At 43.3% G+C, this 21,586-nt stretch overlaps 1 protein-coding gene across 3 annotated transcripts in view; it reads left to right on the top strand.

The window, feature by feature from the left end:
- Window positions 1–2,168: 2,168 nt before the first annotated feature.
- Window positions 2,169–21,586, top strand: part of ITCH (itchy E3 ubiquitin protein ligase) — a 340,605-nt gene continuing 321,187 nt past the window's right edge. For 2 of the 3 annotated variants that reach the window (XM_029614667.1, XM_029614661.1), the window contains exon 1: window positions 2,218–2,349. In XM_029614667.1, the coding sequence (XP_029470527.1) occupies window positions 2,305–2,349 (45 nt within the window). In that variant the 5' untranslated portion in view covers window positions 2,218–2,304. Of the gene's footprint in view, window positions 2,350–21,586 lie in introns of all 3 variants that reach the window. The other variant, XM_029614662.1, reaches the window with a different exon arrangement.

Raw genomic sequence — 21,586 nt, 5'->3', positions numbered from 1 at the left:
GTTTTATATACCGACATTAATCAATGATATCACATCGGTTCACAGCGAAACATAAAACTAGTGCTTGGAAAGCACTTTACATCGAACACTTTATATCGAACATGTGGAGAAAGGTGAGTCAGGCGATATAGTGTATCTAGATTTTCAGAAAGCATTTGACAAAGCACCCCACGAGAGACTCTTGAGGAAATTAAAAAGTGATGGGATAGGCGGCCATGTTCTATTGTTGACTAAGAATTGGTTAAAAGATGGAAAACAGAGAGTAGGACTAAATGGTCAATTTTCTCAGTGGAGAAAGGTGAATCATTCAGTGCCCCAGGGATCTGTATTGAGACCACTGCTTTTTAATGTATTTATAAGTGACCTAGAGATAGGAACAACAAGTGAGGAGATCAGATTTGCTGATGATACAAAATTATTCAAAGTTGTTAAATCACAAGATTATGAGAAATTGCAAGAGAGCCTTGGGAAAATGGGCATCCAAACAGTAGATGATATTTAATGTGGACAAGTACAAAGTGATGCATGTAGGGAAGAGCAACCCAAATTATAGCTACACAATGCAAGTTTCCACAGTGGGAGTTACCACCCAGGAAAAGGAACTAGGCATCACTGTGGATAAAAAGCTGAAATCCCTCATGTGTGGTGGTGGCCAAGAAAATAAATAGAATGCTAGGAATTATTAAGAAAGGCATGAAGAATAAAACAGAGAATATCATAATGCCTATTTCTTATGTAGTAGTTGCCACTCCATGCAAGCTACCCCAAGCAGAAATGTTAAAGTTAGCACAGGTTACCCCAGTTCTTCATTTCTATCTTCTAGCCACTAGAGATCCTCTGTGTTTATCCCATGAACCCTTGAATTCCACTGCTGTTCTTGTCTTCTCGGCCCGTTCCAGGAGGATGCATCCACCATCCTTTATGTGAAGAAATATTTCCTGATACTGTTGCTGAATCTATCCCCTTGGAGCTTCATATCATGACCCCTAGTTCTACAGCCTTCCTTCCATAGGAAAAGACTTGATTCTTGCACATCATTCATTAATGAATTTATTTAAAAAATGGATAAACCTCCTATCTCACCCATGCTAGGTGTTTAACAGGGGCTGCGCAGATCAAATAAAATAATTATGGTTACTGGCATGGGAACAAAGGAAAATAAACATTTTACTCAGTACATACAGGGAAACATATTTAGGACCTCCAGTCTCATCTCATAAATCTTTTGGTGCAGATCTCACACCATTTTGTTTGCCCTTCTCTGGACCACGTTCATCCTGTCTCTATCCTTTTTGAGATACGGTCTCCAGAACTAGTCAGTACTTCAGATGAGGCCTCACCAATGTCCTGCACAAGGGCATTCTTTTGACTGCTGGTTATGCCCCTCTCTCTATGAGCCCAGCATCCCTCTGCCCTTAGTATTGTATTTACCATACTTCTAGTTTTCTGTTTCTGGTAATCGGGAAGAGGATTAACCACAGTTTTTGTGACGTTGCTTTGCTCTCTTGAGATCAGCAGACATTTCCACCCCGAGGTCTCTCTCCTGGTCTGTGCACGAGTCTTTTTCCCCCCTCCCCATCATGTTCAGCTCCTTCGGATTAGTTTTGGGATTTGCAAGCCAAAGTAGGCGGCTAGTTCTGAAAATCAATGCTAGTCACCAAATGTTCTTCTCCCCTACCCTAGATCGGACCCTACCATTAGGCCTGCCCACAATTTGCCAGAGCATTGAATTTTGCAGAAAAGGTATCTATGTATAACAGACTATAAAAACATTGTAATATGTTGGCAATACTTGTAATAATGAAATAAGTACTATTAGTAAGTTGCTGTCTTACCCCAGGTCATTTGAATAGAGTGATCCAGGCAAGGTTTAGCAACATCGCATATGTGGAATTATAGTGCAGATTTTCTCAGAGAAATCAATGTGTAATTCAGAACGCTAAATCAGGTCTGGCTGTCTGGCTGACCTAGGGTGAAATGGCAACCTTAATGGGGTTTTGAGAGCAGACGAAAACTGCAAGGAATCCTCCAGCTGTTAAGGAAAAGGTGCCATTTATAAGATGGCTGTCGAGAATGGATGCGTTTTGCCATTCAGGGCACTTTACTTGCCATCTGCAAGATGGTGGCAGGAATGTCAAAGGCAAAGGGACATGAAAGACGGACAGGAAGCGGAAATGCCTTTTTGAGCAAGATACTGCCCTGGAGTCTAAACGTGGAGGTGGTACGGTGCAATGGAGCTGATTAATGTGCCAGGTAGAGTTTATCTGGTAATGGGATTCCTGTGTAACGATATCAAAGTGCATCATGTGCAAAAAGGAAGCAGCAGGCTGCTATGGAAGTTTACTGGGGGTAAGCGCTGCGATGCTTAGATTATCTGGGAAGTGTCTGGAGGAAAACAGGGCACTCGCTCTTCACTAGTCACATGCAACTCGGATATTAACAGACCAGTGTCAATTGCTGTGCTTTGACTAAATATAACATCGGAAAATCTGCAAAGGAAGAAAGTTATGGTTTATTTAGTTTTGATTCCGTGGATATAAATATTGTGCTCTGCTGAGTTTCTGTATTATTATTTTTTTTTAGATCTATTCATTTTTTTTTTTTTTATCTTCCGCTTTGTTTTTGGTGAGAGAGCTTCTGACGTGAAGAACGGGCAAGAGATGGGCAACAAAATTAGCAAATCAGGAAAGGGCAGAGAGGGGAAAGCATGAATGGGATAGACACTGTTGAAATGAGCTTATTATTATTGGGATTTATTACCTTCCTTTTTGAAAAACAAGTTCACTCAAGGTGGGGTGCAGCATTTTCAAAAAGTGTAAACAAACATTTAATGTAGAAGCATACCAAAGGTCTGATGACCAGTATGTACTGTAACATAGGTGTAGCAGTATAAAGTCAAAATCTAGAATAGGTAGATTAAAGTTTAATATAGAATAAATAGACAACAGGTTAGCAAATTTAAAAAGGTTAAGTCTGCAAATTCAAAGTAGTCAGAAAATGCCAGAGAAGGTTTGAAGTTAGTCAGTGTTAGCAATCATTAAAAGAGATAGTCATGGATTTGGCTTTTACAGGTTTGGCAGAGATGTGAGACTTTCATCTGCTTCCTGAAATGGAGGTAATCTTGTTTGGTGGAGCTTTCCTGGGAGAGAGTTGCAGAGGATAGGAGCTGCTCTAGATAGAGCTCATTGAGGGGTGCCTTATCTTTCTTTCTTTTTTTTTTGTTCAGTCTTTTTATTAGCATTTAGTCAATATAGGAAAAAGAAAAAAACCCCATTCCATTATTCATGGAGCATACAGAAAACAGTGACCAAATACAAAAGTAAAACTATTTTGCAATAATAAGAACATAAGAAATTGCCATACTGGGTCAGACCAAGGGCCCATCAAGCCCAGCATCCTGTTTCCAACAGTGGCCAATCCAGGCTCAAGTATCTGGCAAGTAGCCAAACATTAAATAGATCCCATGCTACTGATGCCAGTAATAACAGTGACTATTCCCTAAGTCAGCTTGATTAATAGCAGTTTATGGACTTCTCTTCCAGGAACTTGTCCATCCTTTTTTTAAACCCAGCTTTACTAACTGCCTTAACCACATCCTCTGGCAACAAATTACATAGCTTAATTGTGCGCAGACTGAAAAATAATTTTCTCCAATTTGTTTTAAATTTGCTAATTGTTAACTTCATGGAATGCCCCCAGATCCTTGTATTATCCGAAAGAGTAAATAACCATTTCTCATTTACCCATTCAACTCCTTTCATGATTTTGTAGACCTCTATCATATTCCCCCTCAGCCATCTCTTCTTCAAGGTGAACAGCCATAACTTCTTTAGTCTTTCCTCATAGGGAAGCTGTTCAATGCCATTTATCGTTTTGGTCGCCCTTCTCTGTACTTTATCCAATGCAACTATATCTTTTTTGAGATGCAGCAACCAGAATTGTACACATTTCTTAGCATACAGACAGGTGAATCCAAAACCATTGGATTATGCACCTCTACCAGCAGATGGAGACGGAGCAAAGCTGACATCAGAGTATATATACCTCTGCAGTGACATCAGCCTGCCTGTATTCTCCATCTCCAGCAGATGGGGGATGTGCTTCTTCCTACTGGGGATTGCTTTAAGTTTTAGAAGGAGAAAAGAAGGAAATTTATTTCGCCCCATTCTCATGTAGTGATACCATATGGTCCCTCCCTCAGTTGAGAATTCCTGAGGTTTTCAGCCAGCATGAATTTAGCTATTAAACCCCCCCCCCCCCCCCCCAAAAAAAAAACAAAACAAAAAACAACTGAAAGGCAGCGGGTACAGGAGGCCGAGCGTGGCAGAGAAGGTACATGCTCTCTCCCCTTGCAACCGGAGACCAATTCTGTTCTCAGCTGGGATGGGCTGAGCTCAGGAAAAAAAACAAAAGCAAAAAAACCAAAACCTTATAATAGACAGTGAATTTTAGTAGGGGTTCCTCTCTCCTTTGGTCTCTATGCTTGGTGCGCCGATCCGACATTCGTTCCCACCTCCGTGTGAGTTTGGGGAACATGGGCAGCCTGGTGGGTTGAGTGGCCTTTTGGCTTAGGCCCTGCTCTCGGGTTTTTTCTTGTTCGCCGCGTGATAGGCCGCAGTGGTGTTTCGCTCGCTTTTGCTGCGCATTAGGCTGCCCTCTTCAGTTCCGTCAGATTGCGAGAGTGCGTCTGGCTGTGCATCCATTTGTGTGCCTGTTTGGGCCCCTGGTTGCACATCCAGTTGGTTAGGGGCGCCCATCCAAGCTCCCATTCACACTTGCTTATCTCTGTGTGCAAGTGGTGCGGCCTTGTGGGAGCCCAGTTTTTGGGCACCCTTCGAGATACAATGTTGAGCACCTAACCTTTGGACTCCTAGGTTTTTCCAGCGCGGTTACAGTTGGACGCACACTCCTCAGACGCTTATTTCAGCGTACCGACAGACTGATGGTGCCTATAGCTAAGAAACCTAAGGGGTAGATTTTCAAACCGCGCGAATTGGCGTACTTTTGCTGGCGCATCAGGCGCCAGCAAAAGTACGCGGGATTTTAGTAGATACGCGCGTAGCCGCTAAAATCCTGGATCGGCGCACGCAAGGCTATCTATTCTGTATAGCTGGCGCGCGCTGAGCCACGCAGCCTACCCCCGTTCCCTCCGAGGCCGCTCCGAAATCAGAGCGGCCTCGGAGGGAACTTTCTTTTGCCCTCCCCTCACCTTCCCCTACCTAACCCACCCGCCCGGCCCTGTCTAAACCCCCCCCCTTACCTTTGTTGGGGGATTTACGCCTCCCGGAGGGAGACGTAAATCCCTGCGCGCCAGCGGGCCGCTAGCGTGCCGGGAAGCAACCTGGGGGCGGGTACAGAGGGCGTGGCCACGCCCCGGGCCGTAACCACGCCCCCCGCCCGCCCCCAAAACGCTGCCGACACGCCCCCAAAACGCTGCGCCGACCGGGCACGCCCCCGACACGCCCCCCTCGACAAACCCCAGGACTTACGCGAGTCCCGGGGTCTGCGCGCGCCGGTAGGCCTATTGAACATAGGCGCACCGGCGCGCAGGGCCCTGCTCGCCTAAATCCGCCCGGATTTAGGCGGATTTAGGCGAGCAGGGCTCTGAAAATCCGCCCCTAAGTGCCTTACCCTCTGTGCTGCTTCTCATATTCGTGCATCTCAGCCTTGAGTTCCCTCTCACTTGTGTCAGCATTGCTTGGAGTCTCAGGGGGAATTGCCTTCATCTGCTTTTTACTAAGCCTTATTCTTTCCAGCCTGATGCAGGACTGGGAAAAGAGCTGCCAGAAGGATCACCTAACTTTGGAGCTCCTCTAACTGGTTTGTCAGTGGAGGAAGGTAGTTTAGTGAGCTCAGGACAGTTGCACCCAGGTTTTGGCATGGATCCCTCTGCCTTTTCTTGGGTAGAATTTGTTTTCAAGGACTACAGTCTTTTTTTTTTTTTTTTCCCTCAGGGGCAATCCTCAGCCACAACCACTGTTACCAGTTCTGGGTTATGAGAGGTGCTGCGGGTAAGCACCAGGGTATGCCTAGACTGGCTGCCGGTCTTCCCGACAGGGATCCAGATGGCACGGATGTTGAAACCGATCCTTATTTCCTGGAGGATGGGGAAGGTCCTCCAGGATTGGAGCCGTATAGAACTATGTTGAGGTTCTTTAATTTCCCACACACTGAAGGTGCTGGGAGTACCTGGGGCTGAATCCATATCTGAGCCAAAGAAAGATCCCATTTTAATTTCTTTGCGTAAAGCCTCATATTTCTTTTCTATTAGGGAGGTTATTCAACAACTAATTGATCTTGAGTGGGGTGCCCCAGAAGCTAATTTCAAAGTGGGACAAGTGTTGGAAGGCCTGTACCCCCTGGATCCCGCTGCGAAGGTGGATGCGCCTGTGTGTGCTATCACCAAGTGGACGACTATTCCCATAGAAGGGGGAGCCTTAAAGGATGCTCAGGATAGGAAAACTGAGGTTATCCTTAAGCAGGCCTTTGAAGCAACGGCAGTGAATTTGCAAATTGCTTCCTTTTGTTCCCTGGTTGCTTTCTCTCTCAGGAGATCGATGAATCTGGTGTAAATTCCAGGGCAGTGATGGAACCAGCAGCCACCTTTTTGGCAGAATCAGGCTGCGATTTGGTCCGCACTTCGGCCAGAGGGGTGGCTTCGGTAATAGCGGCTAGGCGTCAGCTCTGGCTGAGAAATTGGTCGACTGATACAACCTCGAAGTCTAACCTTACAAAGTTGCCTTTTAAAGGCTACTCTTATTTGGGAATGAGCTGGAGAAGATGGCCAATAAGTGGGGTGAGTCACTGGTTCCTTAATTGTCAGATGATAAGAAACAAGTGCCGTGATCCTTCAGTGTGAGAGTTCGTACGTTTTTGACCCTACAGAGGACCGTCTTTCAGAGGACTCGACCTTTGGGTAGATCTCAGTCCTTTCGTCCCAGGCAGCCCAGACAAGGCATAGGCTCAGGTAGTGGAGCAACCCGAGCTTCCCAATGAAGGTGGGCTGACCATCCTCCAAGATCAGGAGATAGGAGGTCGCCTCTCTTTTTTTTTTTTTTTTTATGTGAGGTGAGGTGCGATCACGACAGACCAGTGGGTTCTGGAGGTGATATGGGATGGCTATGCGCTGGAGCTTCTCAGTGTTCCTCGGGATGTGTTCATGGTGTCTCCCAGCAACTCTCTGCAGAAGAGACAGGAAGTGGAATGTACATTGTCAAGACTTCTCAGCCTGTGGACTCTGGTTCCATTGCCCAAGTCTCAAGAAAACATGGGTTATTCCATTTATTTCATTGTGCCCAAAAAGGAGGGATCCTTTTGGTCTATTCTGGATCTCAAAGAAGTCGACCATCGTGTGACTCATTTTTGCATAGAAACCTTGTGCTCAGTGATAATGGCAGTAAAGTCTGGGGAGTTCCTGACGTCTCTGGATCCATCCGAGGCATATCTGCATATTCCCATCTGACTAGAGCATCAACAATTTCTGTGTTTCGCAGTTTTGGGACGTCATCAGTTTTGAGTACTACATTTTGGTTTGGCCACTGCACTCGGATAAAAGAGCCCAACTCTGGCTGAGTTTCGCACAAGGCTGCTTCGGGGGCTAAAAAACAAAACAGTGAGGTAAATTAAAAAAAAATGTGTAAAACCTTATAAATATGTCTATATATGTCTGTAAATATCACATAAACCACAGGACATGCATAAGAAAAAAGGTAAGTACATTTAAATACATAAAACAAAGATTGCAAAAATTAAGACAATAGAAAATAATAAAAACAGTAATACATATAAGTACAATAAAAATATAAATACGCACATAAAAATCCATAAATATGCAGAGGGTATATAGACAAATTTATAGAAAATTAATAATAAGAAAATGAATAATAAATACACATAAGAGTCAAAGGACTGATCGACACCTATGTATTTTTGTGATTTTGTTTTTTGAGGCATTTATAATTGATTGCTTTTTTAGAATTGATCTTTTACATAAGTTCAGCACATTATTTCATATACTATAACCACATCTGAAAAATTGAACCAAACCATGCCATCCATAAAGGTACAACAATTCTTCCTCCTCTCCAGTTCAGGTCTTAGCTCTTTTTACATTTCCTTTTTCTATGTATTTATATGCCGTTTGTATATTCCTTTATTGACTCTTATGTGTGAAAGGCAAGCAAGAGAATGAGAGAAAGTAAAGGGGGAAGAGAAGGGGGTAGGACAGAGAGAGATATGAGATGTAGAGAAGTGAAGCAGAAAGAAAGTGGAGAATGGAGATGGAGAAAGGGGACACATCAAGAAAGAAACACAGGAAAAGGATTTAGAAGACAGATGAGGAAAGATTGCTATACCTTGTGATGGGAAAACCTCCTCGGACAAACAAGGTAGAAAAACTTTTTTTTGCTAGTTATTGGAATATAAAGGGCCATCCTTAGGGCTGTGTGATCAGTACGGCTGCACAGGGTGCTTTCTCATGCGTGAGTGTGGGAGAGCCCTAAATGAAAACTTGCACCAAGGCCCGTGTCATCATTACTGCGTCACTGCCTCGGGGAGTCAGAGGAGACCCATAGTTGGTGGAAGATCACAGGGGAGGGAGGTCTCGGAAATATCCGGGCATTGCAGGAGAGGAGCCCGCTACAGCCACTTTCTGCTCCAGCGAGAAAGGAGCTGAGATCATCTTCTGCACAGAGTCTGTGAGCCTGAGGCTGTCCCTTCCCAAGGCAAACAAACAGTAACCCACAGCTACAGCCACAGGAGGGAGTCAGAAAGCTAGTGGATGAGAGAATAAGCACCACAGCCTGACTGTCCCCAGACCCGTCACTCTGTGATGTAAGTGCACTATGTGCTGTTAGCAGTCTTCACTAGGGGTTCCTTTCCCTCTTGTGTACATCTTTAGCTCATGGATATATATGTTTCTTAATGATCTGTAACACCTCCATGAATGCAGGCAGGAAAGCGAAACCAGTAGTTACATAATAAACTCCTCCCCACCCCCTCTTTCTGTTAACCCTTAATGACCGGCAGCAAAACTGAAGGCCACAGCTTGGGGGAGTTTAGAGAGGGACATGATTGTATTCTTTTGAGACTGTATAATAGTAGACAGGCGGTGTACTAGAAGGGGAGACTTTAAAAGAGAAATCCATTAATTTACACAGCCTGTCTGCTAATTACGCATTGTAACCACACAAGAAATGGCATCAGAACTCTTCAGTTTTGCTGCAGGTATTAATGATCAACAGAAATAGAGGGGAAACATTTATTATGTGATATTAACGACTGGATATTGGATTACTCATTATGCAGCACTAATTTATATATATATCGGATTACTTTAGTTTGTTTATTTATTGATTTATTTATTTGAGTTTTTTTCTATACCGGCATTCGCTATGGTAATCGCATCATGCCGGTTTACAATTAGCAAGGTGTGACAACAAGAAAATAATAATAAGAACATTAACAAGTGCTAAAAGAAAAGAAAAATTGCAGTTACAATAAAACAGGGACATAATACAACTTGGAACAGTGAAAAAGGCGATAGTAATTTAACAGTGAAAAATAAATGAGTAAACCTGCCAATTTAAAAGAGATTGTAAAATTAAGGAGTTGGCAAAATTGTTGATTATCCTGTTGGGTGGTCAGAGTTAATTAAGTTGAGTTTAGGTTCAATTGTCTGGAAAGGCTTTCATAAATAACCAGGTTTTAAGTCTTTTTCTAAATGTTGGAAGGCAGGGTTCCTGTCTCAGGTCTGGAGGGATGGAGTTCCTCAAGGTAGGTCCTGCTGTGGAGAATGCCCTGTCTCTAAGAGTCATATGGTGAAAGGTTTTGGCAGGAGGAACCTGTAGTGAGTCTCTCTAGGACTCTCTGATTGGTCTGGCGGAGGTATGTTTTTTAAATGGGATTTGGAGGTTAAGCGGAGAGAGTTGATGGAAAGCTTTGTAGATGGTGGTAATAGACTTATATAAGATTCTATAGTGAACTGGCAGCCAATGCAAGTCTTTGAGAATCGGAGTTATGTGTTCTCTTCTTCTTGTGTTTGTCAATATTCTGGCTGCAGTGTTCTGAACCATCTGAAGGGGTTTAGTGTGAGAAGACGGGGGAGACCTATTAGAATGGAATTGCAATAATCTAACTTAGAGAAGATTATTGATTGCAAGACTGTTCTGTAGTCGTGGGAGTGGAAAAGTGGTTTAATTCTTTTTAAGACGTGCAGTTTATGAAAGCAGTCTTTAGTAGTTTGATTAATAAAAGATTTTAGATTTAGCCGATTATCAATGATAGCTCCTAAGTCTCTTACTTGTGATGTTTGAAAGCCAGTTGGTGGATTTGAGGCGAGGTTACTGTTTTCGGGAGAAATTATGAGAAGTTCGGTTTTTGAAGAATTTAGGATTAGATTTAGACTGGAGAGGAGGTTGTCAATTTTTTGAAGGCAATTTTCCCAGATTTTTATGGTTCTTGTGAGGGATTCTTTGATAGGGATGACAATCTGGACGTCATCTGCGTATAAATAGTATTTGAGGTTCAGTTTAGTTAATAGTTGACATAGGGGGAGGAGGTAAATGTTAAAGAGCGTGGGAGAAAGGGAGGAGCCCTGCGGAACTCCTAGTGTGGAAGGATAAAACTGAGATTCTTTGTTATGTATTTTGACTTTGTATCCTCTGTTTCCCAAGAATGATTTGAACCAGGCCAGTGCAGAGCCTGTTATTCCGATGTTCGCTAGTTGATTTAGGAGGAGTGAGTGGTTAACAGTATCAAAGGTGGCCGATAGATCGAGGAGTATCAGCAGGTAGGCATGACCTTTGTCGAGGCCCATGATGAGGTAATCTGTTAGGGATATGAGAAGTGATTCGGTAGTTAAAGATTTTCGGAAGCCATATTGAGAGGGGAGTAATATATTGTGGTCTTCGAGGTATTCTGATAATCTGGCGTTAACTAATTTTTCCATTACCTTAGCTATGAAAGGGAGGTTGGAGATTTGGCGAAAGTTGGAAGGATCTTTGGGACTTAAATTAGGTTTTTTAAAGAGAGGTTTGATGGAAGCAATTTTCAGGTCATCTGGATAGATTCCTTGGGCTAAGGAACAATTGATAATGTCAGTCAGGGCATTGGAGATGGTATCTGGTATTAGCAGCAGTAGTTTGGAAGGGATATGGTCAAATGGGTGAGAGGAAGGTTTCATTCTCTTCAATACTGATTTGGTCTCTGATGTTGCAATAGGTTCGAAGGCTTGTATAGAAGAGCCTTTGCAGGGATGGAGGTATGTGCTGAATAGAGCTATGGTGTTAGGTTTCAGCTGTGATTGCAGGTTGGAAATTTTGTTACTGAAGAAGATGGCCAACTCCTCTGCTTTTTCATGTGCTTGGTTGAGTGGAATGTCTGGTGGGTTGACTTGAGTTAAATTCGAAACGTAAGTAAAAAGGGCTTTTGAATCGAAGATGAGGTGATGGATTTTGTGAGCGTAGTAGTCCGTTTTTGTTTTTAATGTGGCGCTCTTGTATAGGTGGAGGGTGAGTTTGTAAGCTGAGAGGGAAGTCGGTGAAGGAGCTTTACGCCATTTACTTTCTTTTTGTCGAAGGGAGTGTTTGAGTTTTTGAAGTTCTTCGTTAAACCAGGGTTGTCTTTTGGAGGCATTGTATTTCGGTTTTTTTGTTGCCAGTGGACAGAGTTTATTTGCTGCTGATTCTGTGATGTTGGACCAGGAGTGGAGAGCTGAGTTGGGAGTAGAGATATCTAAGAGAGGGAGTTCTAGGACAAGGTGTTCGTGTAGTTCATCGGATGAACAAAGATTTCTGTAGGTAAATTGAGGTTGAGGATCGTGTTTGTTACTCGATTGTGCCAGCGAAAATGTGGTGGAGATTAATGCGTGGTCTGACCAGGGAACTGATTTGCATATGGGTGGTGCTGAGTGTAAGATGCCTGAGTTTACAAAGATGAGATCCAAAATGTGTCCTGCTCTGTGTGTAGGATTGTTGATTATCTGTTTGAATCCCATGGCGGTCATGGCGTTTAGGAAAGATTCGCAGTTAGTAGAAGGCGAGGGGTCGTCAACATGTAAGTTAAAATCTCCGAGTATAATGGCTGGAGACTCAAGGTTTAGGTGAGTCGCTATTAATTCTAGAATGGGAGAGGCATCTGAGTCCAGAAGTCCCGGGGGGGCATAAACTAGAATGATTTGCAGAAGGTCAGATTTGAAGAAGCCGGCTTCAATTTTTGTAGGAGAGTAGAGTGGGAATTGTGTAAGTCTCAGCTCTTTTTTGGCTGCAAGGAGAATACCCCACCCCTTTTTTTTCTGTCTGGGAATAGAGAAGAAGTCGTGGGTTTCAGTTGGAATTTGATTTATTAGTGCGGTGTCCGTATTTTTAAGCCATGTTTCCGTAATTGCGCAGAGGTCCGGATTAGAGTCCAGTAGAAGGTCATTGAGTATTAGTGTTTTTTTTGTAAGAGATTGGGCGTTGAATAAAATCAGAGAAAAGCGCTAGGCCTAGAGTCTGTGTAAGAGGGGAAATCATGATGGGAATGAGTGATTTATAGGTAGTTGGACGGGAAATCGATGAAGGATTTCCTATGAGAATAGACCTTTGTTGGAGAATTGGGATTGGGAGACCGATAGGCATTGAAGCTTGTAGTCAGTCACTGGCTAGTTGGTTATTAGAGAGATTGATTCGTAATTTCAGAGAAGAGGTTGATGAGGATTGATGAGCAATGGATGGAGAGGTTTGATTGGTGTTTGGGGCAAGATTGGAGAGTGTTGCGGAAATGATTAGAAGAGAGTAGAAGACTTTTAGGATGAGTGCTGGTGGCTGGTTGGCTTAGGTGTTGAGGATTGAGCTGGTGCTGGGGGCTGCTGGAAAGTTTGATGTGGATTGAATGAGTGCTGAATCCTCGAGTGCTGGACGTAGAAGGATGAGCGCTGGATGATTGTTAGATGTGGAGGGATGAGCGCTGTATGAATGCTGGATGTGGAGGGATGAGCACTGGCTCAAGACTTTTAGCAGCCGGATGAAACTGTGTTAATTTACAAATGAAAGTTGTCACATGATCTGGAAACGGGGGGGAGTTGCTTAGTAGCTTATGTTTGTTGCTGGAGTTGGTAGTCCTTTTTTTCACTTGGTTATCGGAAAGTCCCCAGAAGCAAGCGGATGTTTGACAGATGAAGGAGCTTGATTTACATGGACTTTACAGCTAAGAAGATACGTTTATATTTAGGGCGCGCAGTAGGTCTTCATTTATATAGTGACTACGTAGTTTTAAAAAGATTATGATAGAAAAAAAAGACAAACAAAGAAATAGAGAATATTTAAGTTGGCATGTGATTTGATGTCTATGATAATGCTATTTGCAACAGTGTGATGCTAAATAGACCACTTATGATGATATCAACTTCTATTCAAAATCTGTGCTGACTCCTGTTAGTTTAGTTTCGAAAGTTTTGAATAATTTATGATGAGCCACTTATTCTTAAACTAAAAAAAAACAAAAAACCTGTATGGATACTGTGTAGGTATCTGTAACATAGACTGTTGTGGTCTCCATAGTATATACTCACCATAACAAATGTAAGCAGGGAGCTGTAGGCGATGTCCAGTGGCAGGCTACATTATGCGTTGTAGCGACTAACAAATGGATGACTAGTTTAATCCCAGCTCTAGTGGTGGGTAATATTCCCTCAGATGCTAGGCCAAGAAGGATAACAGTAGGATCTATTGGTAGCTGGATCCCACATAGACAATTAAATCCATGAGAGAACTTCTGACCAGTATACTGGATAACTGGGCATATCCACCAGATGTGAAAAAAGTTAAGGTTTCTAATTCAAGTTATTAAGTGACATACACTTTTTTTTTTTTTTCATTGCTGTCACTAGAATTTATGGGTGCACAAGTGTTTCTGCCATTTTTTCTTGCTAAAAAGGAAGGATGTTTGACTCTAGACTAGAACACAGAGCTGCCACGGCTGAAACACTGTTATCTGGTCCATACAAGTTTACATCCAGTACAGCATCTACAGATCTTTATGGAAGAACTAACGAGAATTAATCAACGAGCATTACTGTTTATGGACCTCTTCTTCTCAAGGTACCAGTACAAGATGTTTAGATTAGTAAATTATTTAAAAATGGGTGCCACTTCTATTTGAGTTAATCTATCAGGCATGTAGTACCAAGGAGTTGCCTTCCTCATGATAGATGTTGGTTGGATTGTGTAGAGAAAATGGTTCAGTTTTTGCAGCCCCACGTTGTGATCAGAGCTTCTCTTTATGTGTTTATTATTCTTTTTTAATATGGAATTAAAGAATAAATACAATAAAATTCAGAATAGAAATTTCAACTTAAAATTTATTTATTTATTTATTTATAGATTCTTTTATACCGCGGTACGTATAGTTATACATCACCTCGATTTACAGATAAACAATAAATTAGCAACAGGCTTTACCTATAACAATTTAAACAATTTAAACAGTAACACAACAGCTACAATCTTTACAGTAATAACGGGGTTCAAATGTAACATGCTAACTTCATTAACTATAATAACCATAATATATTAAAGTTCAGGTATTACGCAGGAGCAATAAACTGTCGAAGGCCAAGTCCAAAGTCACATAAAAGTCAATAAACAAACGTTGAATGGAATGGGGGGGTAAAGATTAGCAGTATGAAAAACAAAAAAAAAACAAAAAAAAACAAATGGATAGAGGAAGCACATGATGCAGGTAAGAAAGAATATGGGATAGCTGAATTTTAGGTTAGTTATTAATCATTAAGAGAAGGCTTAATAAGGCTTAATATGAAATATAAAATAGGAAAGCAATAAAATTCACAACACAAGAATCATCATAACAAAAATATCTTTACATAAATTCCATGTAATAAAAATCACAAATTTTATTCCTTAGCCTTCGCTCTCACTCTTATCTACCCTCAATCCATTAATAATAATAAAATTTATAGTATCCAACCAATTAACATGCTGCATAGACACACTCCTTCAAGATCTACAAATGCTGCCCCCAGCCCTCAAGAGCATTCTGGGACACTCAGAGGCAAATACCCTTTAGGTTGCCCCTTTGGAGACAACCCATCATCAGCAGGCTAGTGTCTTCAGTCCCTGAGCTGGGGTGATGTAAAAAAGGAGGGGGAGTTTGTTATGAGCAGGGGCAGCTCAGCTGTCTCTCTCTCCTGGTCTCGGACCAGTGTTCAGTTGTGGAACCTCAGGCAGGGCAGCATGATGTCAGCGCTACCCAACATAAGAATTGCCATACTGGTTCAGACTGAAGGTCCATTAAGCCTAGTATCCTGTTTCCATTAATAGCCAATCTAGGTCACAAGTACCTGGCAGGATCCCAAACAGTACATAGATCCCATGCTAACACCCAGGGATAAGTAGTTGCTTTCCCCAAGTCTGTCTGGTTAATAACAGTTTATAGACTTCTCCAGGAACTTCTCCAAACCTTTCTTAAATCCAGCTAACTGCCTTCACCATATCCTCCAGCAATTAATTCCAGAGCTTAATTTTTAATTGAATGAAAACATTCTTTCTCTGATTTGTTTTAAATGTGCTACTTACTAACTTCGAGTGGCCCCTAATTTTTGAATTTTTTGAAAGAGTATATAACAGATTCAAATTTACCTGTTCTATTCCATTCATGATTTTATAGACCTATATAATATCGCCCCCCGTACCCCTTCCACGAGCTATCTCTTCTCCAAGCTGAAGAGCCCTAACTTTAGCCTTTCCCCATAGGGTAGCTGTTCTATCCCTTTTATCATTTTGATCACCCTTCCTATCCTTTTCCAGTTCAACTATATCTTTTTTGAGATGCAGCAACCAGAATTGCATATGGTTTTCTAGGTGCAGTCTCACCATGGAACTATGAATTTTCTGTTTTATTCTCTCTAACTTTCCTAATAATTCCTAACATTGTTTCCCTTTTTGATTGTCACCACACATTGAGTTGAGAATTTCAAAATATTGTCCACGATAATGCCCAGATCTTTTTCCTGTGTGGTAACTCTTAATATGGAACTTAACATTGTGCAATTAGTGTGGATTACTTTTCCCCCATGTGCATCACTTTGCTCTTGTCCACATTAAATTTCATCTGCCATTTGGATCCCCAGTCTCCAAGACTTGCAAGTTCCTCCTGCAATTTCTCACAATCTACTTGTGATTTAACAACGTGGAATAATTTTGGGTCATCTGCAAATTTGATCAGCTCATTCATTGTGCCCTTTTCCAGATCATTTATAAATATATTAAAAAGCACCGGTCCCATTACAGATCCGTGAGGCACTCCACTGTTTATCTTTCTCCACTGAAGAAAAAAACTAACCATTTTAGTTTTACTTTGTTTCCTAATTTTTAACCAATTTGCAACCCACAGTAGTACATTGCCTCCTATTCCATGACTTCTTATTTTTCTCAGGAGTTTCTCATTTGGGACTTTGTCATACACATTCTGACAATCCATATACACTATATCCTCGGGCTCACTGTTATCCACATATGTATTAACTCTTCAAAAAAATTCACCAGATTGGTGAAGCAAGACTTCTCTTGTACAAATCCATGCAGGCTGGATCCCATTCTTGATCCAGTGCTATACATTCTAACTCTCCCATCATACATTTTAGACTTCTGGCATTAGCATACAGACATTTTGGGGTATTTTTTTTTTTTAATTTGTATATACAACTTTCCCAGCAGTTAACAGGGATAATTTGGAATCTTTAAGTCCATGTGTTCTTTACTTAAAGGCACACGTGCTACTTTTGCTTTTAATGGAACATCTCTATTGGGATGCTGTGCCGAGTAACTGCTTTCCCTCCATATTCTAGTTCAAAAGCTGCTTTATCTCCTTTTAAAGATTAGTGCCAGCAGCCTGGTTCCACCCTGGTTTAGGTGGAGTTCATCCTTTTCAGAAAAGATTCCCCCTTCCCCAAAAGGTTGATCAGTTCCTAACCCAGCTAAAGCCCTCTTCCCTACACAAACATCTCATCTACACATTGAGTCTCTGGAGCTCTGCCTGCCTCTGGGGTCCTGCACATGGAATAGGGAGCATTTCAGAGAGCGCTACCTTGGAGGTTCTGGATTTCAACGTTCTACCTAAAAGCCTAACTATGGCTTCTAAAACCTCCCTCCCATACCTTCCTATGTTGTTAGTGCCCACATTTTCCGTGATGGCCAGCTTCTCCCCAGAACTGTCTAAAATCATATCTAGATGATACAACCAGTCACCAACTGGTAGATAGCAGAAGTTGCTTACCTGTAACAGGTGTTATCACAGGACAGCAGGATGTTAGTCCTCACATATGGGTGACATCACAGGATGGAGCCCAATCACGGAACACTTTTGTCAAAGTTTCTAGAATTTCAACTGGCACCTACTGGGCATGCCCAGGATGGCACTAACCCTGCAACCAGCAGGGGTCCCCCTTCAGTCTTGTTTAAAAGTTATAGTAAGTGCCAAAAAATAAAATAAGAAAACGTAACGAACCCAACACTGCGGGGTGGCGGGCGGGTTTCGTGAGGACTAACATCATGCTGTCCTGTGAGAACACCTGTTACAGGTAAGCAACTTCTGCTTTCTCACAGGACAAGCAGGATGTTAGTCCTCACATATGGATGAGTACCGAGCTGAGGATATCCAAGAAATGCAGCAAATGTACCCAAGGTGTGCAATAGGCACAAGTCTGGGGTGGAATTTGATAGAGGGCATCCTGAACCCTAACGGGCAGGCGGAAGGCTGTTGGTACATTAAGTGGCAAATAGGTTGTGCAAGACAGACTGACTGAAGATGGAATCTTGTCTTCCAGCCTTGTCTAAACAATAATGGGCTGCAAAGGTATGGAGAGAACTCTAGGTAGCAGCCCTACAAATATCAGGAAGCGGCACTGAGCGTAGGTGTGCTACTGAAGTTGTCATGGCCCTGACAGAGTGTGCTTTAACACGGTCTTGAAGTGGAATGCCTGCTTGCTGATAGCAAAAGGATATGCAGTCCGCTAACCAGGAGGAGAGTGTCTGCTTACCCACAGGTTTACACAATTTGATGGAATCGAAGGAAACAAACAATTGAGTGGATTTTCTGTGGCCAGCTGTATGGTCTAGATAGAATGCTAGAGCACGTTTACAGTCAAGGGTATGCATAGCCCGTTCTCCTGGATTTGAATGGGGCCTGGGAAAGAAGGTGGGTAGTATGATGGATTGATTGATATGAAACTCCGATACTACCTTAGGCAAAAACCTAGGGTAGTACTCCGCACTCACCCTATCATGCAGAAGTTTAGTGTAAGGCGGGTAGGTGACTAAGGCCTGTAACTCACTAACTCTGCGAGTGGATGTGATTGCCAAAAGAAAAAGTCACTTTCCAAGTGAGATAGCGGAGATCACAGGATTGGAGAGGCTCGAATGGTGGTTTCATGAGCCGACCCAAGATCAGGTTGAGGTCCCAAGAAGGGGCCGGAGGGCACAGTGGAGGTTTAAGGTGGAGCAAGCCCTTCAGAAAACGTGTTACAAGGGGTTGTACTGAAATGGGAACATCCCCAACACCTTTATGGAAGGCAGCTACCGCACTGACATGCATCCTGATGGAAGATGTTTTTAGATCTGCTTCTGACAAGTGCCAGAGATAGTCTAGAAACTTCGTGGTGGAACAAGTGAAAGGATCAAGGGACAGTGAGGAACACCATGACTTAAACCTGTTCCATTTGTAATAATAAGATTTTCTCGTGGAAGGCTTTCGTGAAGCAATCAGGACATGGGAAACTGGTTCCGACAGGTTGAGAGGCTGAAGAATTAACCTTTCAACATCCAGGCAGTCAGGGACAAGGCCTGAAGATTGGGGTGGTGTAGGCATCCGTTGTTTTGAGTAATCAGAAGCGGGTCCTTCCCCAGTGGAATGTGCCTGCGAATGGAGAGGTCCTGAAGAATCAGAAATCACACTTGGCATGGCCAGTGAGGGGCTATCAGGATCATTCTTCCCTGACGTAACTTCACGAGAGTCTTTGAGAGAAGTAGAAGTGGAGGGAATGCATATAGGAGACCGGTTGCCCATGAGAGGGAGAACGCATCTCTTGGTAGTGAGTGTTGGCTGCGAGTGAGAGAGCAAAAGTTCTCTGCTTTACGGTTTTGAAGTGACACAAAGAGGTCTATGTGTGGGTAACCCCAACTGAGGGGTTGAGGGACCACTTGTGCGACTCAGCTTGTCTGCCTCCACTCCCGGCAAGTAGGTGGCCTTGAGGTACATTGAGTGGGAAAGGGCCTCCACCCATATCTGTGCAGCTTCCTGACACAGGAGGTAGGAGCCCGTTCCTCCTTGTTTGTTGATGTTCCACATGCCCACCTGGTTGTCTGTCTGAATCAGGATGACCTGGTTGGAAAGGCGATCCTGAAACACCCTGAGAGCATATCTGATTGCTCGTAGCTCCAGGAAATTTATTTGGTGTTTGGCTTCCTCTGGAGCCCAGGTGCCTTGAGTCTGCAAATTGGCAACATGTTCTCCCCAGCTGAGGTTGGAGTCATCGGTTGTAACTGTTATTTGAGGATTTGGAGCCTGGAACGGAAGGCCTTGGAGGAGATTGGACTGATTCTTCCACCAAGCCAGAGATAAGTGAAGTGGGTTGGTGATGTGGACAATGGCTTACAGTGGTTAAGATGATTGTATCCACTGTGACCTTAGAGTCCACTGCATGAGTCTCATGGTGAGACGAGCCATTGGAGTGACATGTACCGAAGACGCTATGTGTCCTAGCAACACTAGGAAGTGACGTGCAGTTGAGCGTTTTCGAGACTGCAGTTGATGGGCGAGAGAAATGAGTGAGAGCTTGTTCTCGAGGAAGAAATGCTTTTGCTTTGAAGGTGTCCAAGTCTGCTCCTATGAACGACAGGGTTTGTGATGGGACTAAGTTGGATTTTGGGTAATTGATGAGAAACCCTAGAGAAATCAGGGTATGCAAGGTGAGATGTAGGGACGTCAGAGCAGCTTGCTGTGTGGGAGCCCTGATCAGCCAATCGTCGAGGTAGGGGTAGACACGGACACCTTGAGTTCTGAGGAATCCTGCTGCTACTACTACGAGACACTTGGTGAAGATTCGTGGTGCAGATGCCAGGCCGAATGGTAGCACTCGGTATTGATAGTGCTTTGGGCTTACCAGGAATCGCAGAAGTTTGCGATGAGACGGAGTTATTGCGATGTGTGTGTAAGTGTCCTGGAGGTCTACAGAGCAGAGCCAGTCTTCCCTTTGCAGAAGGGGAAGGAGGGAACCCAAGGTTACCATCTTGAATGTTTCTCTTTGTATGTACTTGTTTAAGGCACAAAGGTCTAGTATTGGGCGAACGCCACCTAACCTTTTTGGGATTAGAAAGTACCGGGAATAGAAGCTGAGGCCTTTTTGGGAGTAGGGCACTGGTTCAATTGCTCTTGATCGAAGGAGGAGGGAGACGTCCTGATCCAGGAGTGGTGAGTGATCAGATGTTCCCCACGTCAGCTGAGGTGGGGAGTCCGGCAGAATGGTGAGAAAGTTGAGATGATAACTTTGAGTGATTATGGCAAGAACCCACTGGTCTGACGTGATTGTGCCACTTCAGCAACATCTGGCACACAATCGACCTCCCACTGGTAGTGGAGGCTGAATGCTGCTCTCTCTAGGAAAGAGTCAAAAACCAGATGCTGGACCTGGCTGAGGGGTTGTCTGGTTTTTGCCTGCAAGGCTGCCTGGATTGGCCTTTCTGGTAAGGCTTAGTAGAGCGGCCTTTGGACGGTGGAGGATAAGATTTCCTTTGGCGGTAGAAAGACTTTTTGGGATCCTTTTTGAATGTTTGCTTAGCAGGATATTCAGAAAGCAACAAGAAGAGTTGGCGAAGAGTCTTATGGTGATCTTTGAGCTGTGCCACTGCTTGTTGTATCTGTTCACCAAAAAGATTGTCACCAGTACAAGGCAAGTCAGATAGTCAGTCTGTTCTGGACCTCAGGTCGTAGGTCTGAAGACTTTAGCCAGGCCCACCTCCTTGCAGAAATAGCTGTTGCTGATACCCTGGAAGCGGTGTCAAAAATATCATATGCTGATCTTATTTCATGTTTGCCCGCTTCTAATCCTTTTTGAGTCAGGGCATGTAATTGCTCTTGAGACTGCTGAGGCAGGGACTCAGCAAAGTCCTGTATTTGTTTAAAGAGGACCCTGTTGTACTGGGTCATATAGAGTTGGTAAGAGGCAATGCAGGATATAAGCATTGACCCCTGAAAGACACCGACCTATGGCATCCAGGAACTTTTGCTCCTTCCCTGGAGGGAAAGAAGAGTGAGGCTTGGAGTGTCGGGCTTTCTTTTGGGCTGACTCAACAACCTCTGAATGGTGATCCAATTGGGTTTTTTGGAAACCTGGAGTTGACTGGACTAGGTATGTGGTGTCCGCCTTTCGGTTAACTGGTGCCACCGAACCAGGATGCTCCAAATTCCTCTTCAGAAGATCCTAGAGGACATCATGGATAGGGATAGAGGTGATTTCTTTAGGAGCATCCAGAAATTGCAGAAGTTCCATCATCTGGTGTCTATCATCTTGTTCTGTCTGAAGTTGAAATAGAAC

This window comes from Rhinatrema bivittatum, chromosome 8 (assembly GCF_901001135.1).
Source record: "Rhinatrema bivittatum chromosome 8, aRhiBiv1.1, whole genome shotgun sequence".
Lineage (NCBI taxonomy): Eukaryota > Metazoa > Chordata > Amphibia > Gymnophiona > Rhinatrematidae > Rhinatrema > Rhinatrema bivittatum.
Note: the sequence above shows the minus strand (reverse complement) of the source record. Positions and strands in the feature narration are given on the sequence as shown.